Raw genomic sequence first — 10,513 nt, 5'->3', positions numbered from 1 at the left:
TTAAATATTAAAATAAATACAAAGAAAACTGTAAGACGAAAGGTAATTAATTAATATGCACACACACATACTATGTATATATAATAAATACAACCTGGATATCTTACCTGCATATACAATGAAGACTCAACATTAGATCAAAACAGGAAAATAATCAAAATAGGAAACAGAAAGAAAGGAATAAAAAAAAAAAAACTCCAAGTGCATGTGTGTGTGTGTGTGTGTGTGTGTGTGTGTGTGCATGTGGCCGGCATGGAGAGAAGCTCACCGGAGTTGGGTTGCAGTGTTCAGCTGGAGCACCCAGCGAAGAAGGAGGCCTCGGGAATCTGTTATTGTGGCTGCTTGTGGCTGGTGTGTGGCCCTCGGTAGCAGGGGAACTCCGGTGATTGCAGAGTGGGGATGGATGATGATGGAGATAGGCACCGGAAGGCGGAGCTACTGGTGCAACAGTGACTGGCAGTGGCGGTGGGACTGGTTGCTAGATGTTGGTGGGGAAGGAGGATCCGGGAGATCTGCCGGAAAACAGCAATGCCACGACTGGTCTGCGCATGGACTTGGAGTTGGTTGCAGCAGGGGCCGTGGGAACACGTTGCCGTGGTACTGTGCGTACTGGGGGCCTTCAAGTCTGCTGGTCAGAAGTTGGTCAAGGGAGAAAGAGCAGCAGCAGGCCGTGGGGACTGAGAGAGCAGCGGCAGGCCGCAAGGGCTGCTGGTATGGGTGAATATGGAGCTGCTGTCTGTGAGCGGTGGTTGCTAGTGTGAAGAAAAGAGAACAGCGTGAGGATCAGGGAGGGAAGCGTGAGGGAGGAACAGATATTCCGAGGGAGAGAAGTGAAAGATGGGGTTTTTTTTTTTTAGGGTTACTTGCGTGTCTCCGCGCCTCCTTTGGTTGTGTGTGCGCCCCCTTCCCCTCAGAGGGTTCTTTTCCTTCCTATTTATAAAAAATTAAAACCCTAAAGCTCCCTTTTTATTTTCTTTTCCTTCTTCTTTTTTCTTTTTGTACTTTTATAGTAATAATGAATATGGCAACTAATAATAATTCCTAATAATAATAATCATAATAATAATAGTAATGTAATAATGACAAGATTTGAAAATAATAATAATATAATAATAGTACGATAATAATAATAATAATAAAGTAATATTTAAAAATAATAATAATAATAAGGATAATAATGCAAAATAAAAACCATAATAATAAGGTCAATGATAATAAAATAATAATAATAATAATAATAATAATAAAGTAAGATAATAACAATAATTATAATAATAGTAAAAATAATAATTAAGATAATAGAAATAATAATAATAATAATAATAATAGTAATAATAATAATAATAATAATAATAATAATAATAATAACAACAACAACAACTTTTGTTATATTGGGCCTGGGAAAAAAATGGGTGTCTACAACTACCATAACTCGTGTATAGTAGTCAGCTATAGATTCAGTAGATTTCATTTTTAAAGATTCGAAATCACCTCGCAATGTTTGAAGATGAATCTTCTTTACTTTGTCTACACATTTGTGTGTTCGTTGGAGAGAGTCCCAAACTTCTTTGGATGTCTTGGCATAGGCGATGATTTCGAATGTGGCCTCATCAAGGCCTTCGTAGATTATGGACTTCGCCTTGCAATCCTTCTTTCGATCGGCTCGCAAGGTCGTTCTTTGAGCATCACACATAGTTGCTTCGACTTCTTTTGATAGGCTTTCTCTTTACCCATCTTCAACGATGTCCATGACATCCTAAGCACCTAGAAAGGATTTCATTTGAATAGACCAGTTGTCATAATTCTCTAGGGTCAAATTTGGAATGACCGCTTGGGTAGCACCATTCACCATATATCAAAAGAGAGTGATAGGGATAGATTTTGGCAAATCTGATGCCACCAATTTGTTTAGAAGGTTGAAAAACCTTATAAACCGATTTTGGTTTGCAAAGAATCGGTTCGAAAATCACTAAACTGGCTATAGGAAGTTCTGGTTGTTTAAACTAGGTCGGTTTAACTTAACGGTTGTTTAACGGCGTCAGTACTTACTGGTAGAGCCATGTGGCGGCTTCTGCGTGTGCCGCGTGTTGGAGGCTGAACGCGGGTCAGAAGGTGGGTTGGGTCGTGCTTGCAGGGCTGGAGCCCGGTTGCTGGACGCGAGTCTCTGAGCCGGGTCTCGGATCGGGGGGCCAGGTTAGATCTCACTAGCTGGGCAAGGAAGACACGTGTGGGGCACGTGGAGTGCGTGAAGCCGACGATCAGAATCCTCGTTGGCGCGTGAGGCGCGTGGGAAGGACATTGACTTTGCTAGAGGCGCGTGTGAGCACATGTGGAGTCTCCCAAAGTCCATTTGAGACGTGGTTTTCACCGTTGGAATCGTCTCAACGCGAATGTCACAATGGTAGGCTCAAGTTTGGATTTTGAGCAACTTCAAATCTGGGAGAAAATTGAATTTCTTCTCTGTTTAACTCTGTGTGGCGAATTTCGGCATACTTGGACTCTCTGATACCACTGATGGGTGGAGGGGACACTCAGCCACTAGTTGTGACTGAAACCCAGTGAGAATCAATTGAAAGAACAATGTAATTCAATCTAAAAATAAATACAGTGGACTTCAAAAAAAAAAAAACAATTGTCTCTCTCACTCATTGGTTATTTACTCTCTCAATGCCACATACTACATTGCACTCACACACATCTATTTATAGATGATTCTAAAACAAAATAATCAACGATTGTGGCTGGTTGGTGAGGTTGGTGGCCGCCGATCAACATAAGCAGCTGGTCGACAACCGTCGTCAAATATTGCTGCCACCGTCAAGTTTACTCTTCAATATTGCCCAATCCGTCGATGGTTTGGAGCAAAAAGAAACACCTCATAGTTACTGCCTAAAACCGTCAACGGTTTGCCCTCCGTGGCTGCACCCCACATCTCTCTTTTGGTCCCTTGCTTCACGGTGTTTTTCTCGATACATTCATTCATCTCAGAATATGAGTCACATCCCTAACAATACTCTAATTTTTTGCAAAGATATCAACAGTGATATCAAATGGCCACATATCACCCTTCATTGATTTGAAGCTTCACCAAACCTTAAAATAAATTTAGCCAAAAGCAAAGTTTTCCACATAGCTATAGGGTAAAATTTGGAGGAAATAGTTGACTTATTAAATTGCAAAGTTGAACAGTTGCCTATTATTTATCTTGGCCTCCCTCTCGAGGCAAAAGTTAGAACAAAAGCGATCTAAGACCCTATAATTGAAAAGTTTAACAAAAAATTGGCCTCATGGAAAGTCAATTATCTCTCTTTTGGTGGCAAATTGACTTTGATTAATTAAGAGAATTCTAACAAATGTGCCAATATATTACCTCACCTTGCCCATTCCACTGTACATTCTAACTAAATTGGAAGGTATGTAACATAATTTTTTTGCAAAGAGGGAATTCAGTGGTGTTCAAATATCCTTTAGTTAAAAGGATAACAACTGAGAATGGAGGATTGTGGATAAAATATGCACTTACCTTCAACAAGGTTCTTTTAAGCAAATGGTTATGGAAGTTGAGCCAAGATAAAACTACTTATGAAGGAGGGTGGTCTGCAACAAATATAAACTTCCATTGGATTCATGGGAGCCCAAACTTTATACCTTTGCACATGGGTCTAGGTGCTGGAAAGGTATCCTAGTGACAACCAATGCCTTCTAGGAGGTAGCCAAAATAAAAATTGGCATGGGGACTCGTACGAAATTATGGACGGACAAGTGGGGGACACATTAACCAGTAAGCAAAATTTTCCCTTTGTTGTTCAAGATTACTATAGCCAAAAATGGGTATGTTGCTGACATCTTTAATTTGGTCTCCGGGAATCAATTCTAGGACATCTCTTTTAGCCAAAATCCCAGGGGAATGGATCATGTAACTTTGCCTAATTGCTCAAATTTATCTACTCAATAAAAGTTCCAAATATAGGGGAAGATTCTTGCATTTGGCTCATGTCAATCAACAACTTATTCTCTACCAAGTCAATCTACATGTTCTTGTTGGAAAATAAATTCGACGAGCAGCATCCAAACCCAGTACACCGCTTAATTTGGAACAAGTTCGTACCAAGAAAAGTTTCCTCCTTTATTTGGTATTGCTCCTTAAAGAAAATTAGTACTCAGGATAATATATAAGCCAAAGGGTGGAGGATGGCCACAATGTGTATCCTATGCAAAGAAGATGGAGAATCAATTGATCATCTGCTCATAGATTGTAAATTTAGTAGCTTCATATGGTCAGGTGCTTTGAAATTGCTAGGATTGCAGTGGGTGATGTCGTGTTCACTACAAGATTTGCACCACTTTTGGAAATGTTCTCGTCTCATAGGAAACTTCAAAGCCCTCAAACTCTAGCGTTCATGTTGGGGATTTGGAAAGAAAGGGATGCTAGAACATTTGGAGACAAATCTCTTGCAGCATAGTTGTTATTACAAAAAATTTTGCAGGATATTTTCTTTTGGTCAAGGTTCTACTCTTTGTTCGAAAACCTTCCTTGGGAAGAATTTTTTAAATTACTTTCGATTCTACGTTTGTGAAGTTGTAATCGTCCTTGTATGTTACAGTCTGGTCTACAAGCAAATACAAGCAACTCGCTTGTTTTCCAAGCTGCTTCTGTATTTCTTTGATAATCTTCATCTATATATATATATATATCTTTCAAGAGTACTAAGCAAGGAAACACCCACAACAGAACTAGCAACTTCATTTAGGAAGAGGGGTGGTATTAGTTTGTACTACTTTGAAATAAATATATTTAGGAAGAGGAGGGAAACAAAAAGAAAATGAGATAATGGGAGGACTTGCGGTAGTAAGTGGGAGTAAAAAAAGAAGAGAGAAATCCAAGGAATAGTTCAAAGAGGTGAGGGACCTAATTTCACACCCAAAAAAAAAAAAAAATACTTTTTTTTTGACAAATTTAGTTATACTTTTCTACTATAGTTATGTTGTTCCTTAGCCAAATGATTAACTCTATTTCATATGGATGCTACCATTCTTTTTTTTCTTTTTTTTTTGGATATCGTCCGAGTGTCCTCAGCCGGCATCTACCAGATTACCCTGGGATGCATCACAGCCGAGACTAATCCCCACGCCCCACAGAACCCACCCCAAGACCCTGCAGGGAGGTAAATCAGGATTTGCTCAAGGCAGCATGCTACCATTCTTGTCCATATATTCAATGAGCTCTTACTATAGATAGAAGTTGACAAGAACCCTATTAAAAAAACAAATTAACAAAAAAAAAAAACAAAACATTAATCTAATCCAAATCTTCTTTTCTCTCTCTAAACCTGGATAAAGGGAAAAAAGAAAAAAAAAAATCACATGCGCAGACGAACAAACACATTTTCATTTTGAAGCGATGATTTGAACCACTTATATTCCATTTTGATCAGATGCATGCACCTTTATTTCAAATATCTTTGCATATATCGATATTGGAATAGAAGAATAAACCGGTACTACCCCTCATCTCGCTGATGCTGTGGTCCGAACGCACCCCATGATTTACTCATATATTAATTAATAGGGTTTTTCTCCCTCGTAGTTCCCTGGAGGATAGTAGTTGCAAGTGACAAAGGCCCATCCGTTGGCGCACGTAGCTCTAGCGCACCCTAGTCCGACAGAGTTGCCCCAAACGACCTGAGTGTAGTGCAGGCACTCTCCTCCCTGGCAGGAGTTGGAGTCGTGGTTATAGTTAGGCTTTTCCGACAGCCAGAGATCCACCGCTTCTTTGCCGCTAAAAGCCCCGTAGCCTTCGGCGATGTTCTCTCCGTAAGGCCCTCTCGAGTGCTCCAGCGTGCAGTCGCCTGCCCTATGGCTCGCGTAATGCTGAGCGTACGCCGCCACCGTCTGGTTCCACTGCAGCGGCACCACGCCAACCTGCTTCCGGGCGGCGTTGTGGGCGGCCAAGTAGTCTCCGATGGAGTTTTGGGCGAGGGAGCAGCTGGCGGCGGCGGAGAGAACGACGACGGCCAGCAGGAGTGGGCCGCTGCGTGTAATGGTGTGGCCCATTTCGGTTGTAATTGTGTAAGTATTGTGGAAAAGGAAAATTAAGATTGATGCGTAGGTGTGAGTGCTTAGAGAGAAGTGGGGGAGGGTGGGAGTATTTATAGAGAAGTGAGAAGAGAAGATGAAGTTAATTAGTCGTCCTTGAAATGAAATTATGGGTTTAAGATTCACGTGCACGCCAAATATGGCACGGCTTTATCTCAGCCTGCATGAATCCAAATGAAGAAGGCTAATTATTTAGGGTCCTACGTCATACCTCACTCGGTCACTCCAATGCTCACATGAAGAAGTTTGTTGCTTATTATATATATAATTGGGAAAAAAAAATGTGTGATGGCTTTTTATGTATAATTTGCAATTCATTAATAATAAAACAGGAGCAATATTATACTTTGATGCAAGACCCAATAACTTACTTTTGTATGTGCCCTTCACACCACTCTAGTTTGTTCAAAAACTAAATTAATGAGTAGCATAAAAAAAAAATCCCTTTAAGTAGTATACATAAAGATAGTATAGTCCTTTCACAAATCCTTTCATCTAATAAAAATATTTTAAATAGTAAATCTTACATTATTGGGCCTACATATAATTTAATAAGATTCACTATTTAAAATGTTTTTATTAAATGGGAAGGTTAGATAAGAGGACCAGTGCCCAAAAGATAGGTTTAGTCTAAAATTAAAGACTGGTGGTTTTTATCTAATAGCTTTTACAAATTTGACAACATTATTATGATGATTTATTCAATTTTACCATAACCTACATATCTATAAAAAAAATGTTACTTTAATTTAAAAGATAAAGTTAAAGGAGTCTAATTAATTTGTAAAAAAATTAATTTCATAAAAATTAACATCAAAATAAGTAAAACTATAAAATTCACGTAGTGGTGAAATAAATCAACACAAATATCGTAAAGATAATGTTTTATAGGTTGGAAAAATTTCAGGTTCAAATTTTTGAGAGGATTGAAAAGGGGCAGCAAAAGAAAAATGTGTACCTCCCATTTGTGTGGTTCAAGACCCATATGTCATAGTCAAATTAAATTCAAGAAAAAAAAAAAAGGTGCTTCTTTCTATCAAATTAAAATAAAATAAAATAATTCTTGGTTGAATTAAGATGGAAAGTTAGTGGTTAATATGATTTTGACCCTAAATATCATTTACCCCATTTGGGGGGAAAAAGAAAAACAAGCATTTTGTTATTTTGCCCCTAGACTTTGAATACGTTTTGACCAACATCTCTCTCTCTCTCTCTTTAATGGTTTCTTTCTTAAACAAAATCAATTTATTAACAATCCAACCCCTTCTAGATGTCAACTCCTTTACTTTAATTTAAATCCTTCAATTTTTTTTTTGAAATATTTAATTACTTAATTGGCTAGAGCACACATTTTACACATTGAATTTGGAAAATGTGTACATGTGAATAAAATTTAATAGAGAAATTGTTAGCCTTTTTCAAATACCCAAATCTATATACAAAAACATGTTAAAAATTAAACTTGACTGGAGATGGCCGACAACCCACCTCTATTAAATTTGGGCTGGAGTCGGCAGCAACCTCACCAAACCTCACCAACTCCAACCACCATTGTTGATTACAATCTTCACCTATCATCCATCCTTTGCTATATATAGATGTATGTGTGTGTAATGTAAGATATGGTGTAAAGAAGGTGAATAACTAGTGAGAAGAAAGAAATTGTATTTTGAGAAGTTGTCTGTATTTTAATTTTTTAGATTGAAATCATTTGAGTGTTTGTTGTGCAAATTGAGTGTAATCCTCACATAGTTTCAATCACAACTAGTGATTGAGTGAGTCCCATCCACCTATCATTGGTATCAGAGCTTCAGGTTTGCCGAAATTCGCCAAACAGAGGTGAATAGAGGGGAAATTTGATTTTTTTTCTAAGATTTGAAGTAACTCTAAATCCAAAATTGAGCATACTATTGTGAAATTCGCGTCGAGACGAGTTCAGCGGTGAAAATCATGTTTCAAACAGAGTTTGGGAGCCCCCACACATGTTTTCACGCACCGATAGACGAAACAGCGTCCTCCACACACGCCGCACGCGCGGGCGAAGATGTTGACCGCCAATGCCATACACCTCATGTGCCCACACGCATCTTCTTTGCCTAACTGACGTGATTTGACCCGGACACCCGATCCACGACCCGATCCAGCAACCACAAACCTGGACCCACAAGCACGACTTGACACGACTAACAGACCCGCGTCCAATCGCTGACACGCAACACGCCCAGAAGCCACCACGTAGACTAATGGTAAGAACTGACACTGTTTATCTTCGTTAAGAAAAACCAGTCTAAGTCAAACTGATCCAGAATTGTTTTAGCCGGTTTAGTGATTTTTAAATAGGTTTGTTTTAACCCAAAATCCGTTCCAAAGGTTTTTTGACCTTTTGAACACATTGGTGGCATCATATTTTCCAAAATCAATCTTTATCACTCTGGTTTTTTATATATATTAAACCCAATGGCGAACAGTACTACACAAGCAATGGTTCCAAAGCTAATACAGGAGAACTATCACAATTAGTCTATTCAAATGAGAGCCCTACTGGGTACTCAAAATGTCATGGACATCGTTAAAGATGGGTACAGAGAAAGCCCATCAAAAGAAGCCGAAACAACTATGTCTGACGCTTAAAGAACGATTTTGTGAGCCGATCGAAAGAAGGATTGTAAGGCGAAGTCCATAATCTACCAAGGTCTTGATGAAGCCACGTTTGAAATCATCGCCTCTGCTAAGAAGTCTAAAAAAGTTTGGGACTCTCTCCATCGAACACACAAAGGTGTAGACAAAGTAAAGAAGATTCGTCTTCAAACATTCTAAGGTGATTTCGAATCTTTAAGAGTGAAATCTACTGAATCAATTTCCGATTACTATACACGAGTTATGGTAGTATTATATCAATTGAGAAGAAATGGAGAAACTCTTAACAACGAGAGAATTTGTGAAAAAATGTTGCAATCTTTGGATCCAAAATTTGATTATATAGTTGTGACCATGGAAGAAACAAAAGATTTGGAAACCATGTTCGTAAAAGAACTTGTGGGCTCACTCCAAGCCCATGAGCAGAAAGTCGACAGAAGGGGTGATGATAAAGCACTAGAGCAAGCCCTTCAAATGAAGTTATCCCTCACTACAAATAGATACAATAAAGAGGGTACTTCACAGCAAGGAAAAGGACAAGATCGAGGATCTCATGGAAGAAATTTTGGAAATTTTGAATACAAAAAGCTAGCAAAGGCAGAAGAGGTCCCACTAGAGAAGGACGCAATCAACAGAACTATATCCCACGAGGCAGTATACAAGGAAGAAGAGGGGGATACAATAATCACCCGAACATAGAAAAGAGAAGCGTTTAGTGCTACAATTACCACAGGTACGGAAACTACAGTAAAGAGTGCAGAAGTAATCCCCAAAATCACGAAGTAAAAGAAAATGCTAACTTTGTAGAAAAAAAGAAAAGAAAACTGAAGGAGAATCGTTGATGCTGATGGCACACAATTCAACCCACCAGACTGAAAATATTTGGAATCTTGACTCTAGAGCCAGCAATCACATGACTAGAAGAAAGAACCTATTTAATGAACTTGATAAGAAAGTTTAGAGAGAGATATCATTTGGTGATCTCTCTAAAGTCCCAGTTCGAGGAAGGGGAAATGTCCTAATCAAAAGGAAGGATGGAGACCATGTTTTTATCTCCAATGTGTACTAAGTGCTAGCCATGAAGACGAATATACTTAGCCTCGGACAGCTTGTGGAGACAGGCTACCAAATTACCCATAAAGATAAGCAGATGATGATAATAGACACTTGAGGTAAGCTCATTACTTGAGTATAAATGGCAAAGAATCGAATGTTTCCGTTCACCATTCAACATGATACGCCAAGGTGTTTGAGCACTATCATCAAAGACAAAGATTGGCTATAGCATCTCAGGTACATCCTTGAATTTTGAAAGTTTGAAACAGTTGGGAAACAAGAAGATGCTGAAATGCTTACCAAACATCCACCACCCAAATATTGTAACGACCCAAAATTTCTAACCATTTTTTTATTTATATATTAAACTATATAACATAATCTCTGATACCCTGTAAACAAACATCTATCATCTTCCCGGCCCAAAGTAGGCATTGTGGTAACCTGTGTAATCCCTGTATTTTACCTATGTAGCAGGAAAACATAACATCCAAATTTCACAATACCAAAGTTCTACAGATCCACCTGTACATACATACACACAAATACATTCTTTCCTTAAAAATCCCCAAAATACTGTGGGCTCTACTACACAGCCCAAAACTCACCCCAAAACCACACCGACTCAGCCGCCTTCTCTATCTCTGAGCCGGCCCTGCACGCCTCTTTGGGTTACCTGAAATATTTATAATGTTGGGGTGAGACACCTCTCAGTAAAGAAAAA

The 10,513-nt window shown here is 38.8% G+C and overlaps 1 protein-coding gene across 1 annotated transcript; it reads right to left on the bottom strand.

Moving 5' to 3' along the window:
* Positions 1–5,391: 5,391 nt before the first annotated feature.
* Positions 5,392–6,167, bottom strand: LOC131164867 (pathogenesis-related protein 1-like). Its single transcript, XM_058122381.1, has one exon. It carries the CDS (start codon positions 6,052–6,054, stop codon positions 5,563–5,565), a length of 492 nt encoding a protein of 163 aa, XP_057978364.1. The 5' UTR covers positions 6,055–6,167; the 3' UTR covers positions 5,392–5,562.
* Positions 6,168–10,513: the final 4,346 nt, after the last annotated feature.

This window comes from Malania oleifera, chromosome 9 (genome assembly GCF_029873635.1).
Source record: "Malania oleifera isolate guangnan ecotype guangnan chromosome 9, ASM2987363v1, whole genome shotgun sequence".
Lineage (NCBI taxonomy): Eukaryota > Viridiplantae > Streptophyta > Magnoliopsida > Santalales > Ximeniaceae > Malania > Malania oleifera.
The sequence above is the reverse complement of the archived record's forward strand: the minus strand, read 5'-3'. Positions and strand labels throughout refer to the sequence as shown.

Bases quoted from the DNA above. Each gene is read 5' to 3' on its own strand.
- LOC131164867 (XM_058122381.1), bottom strand. From the start codon at position 6,054: ATGGGCCACACCATTACACGCAGCGGCCCACTCCTGCTGGCCGTCGTC.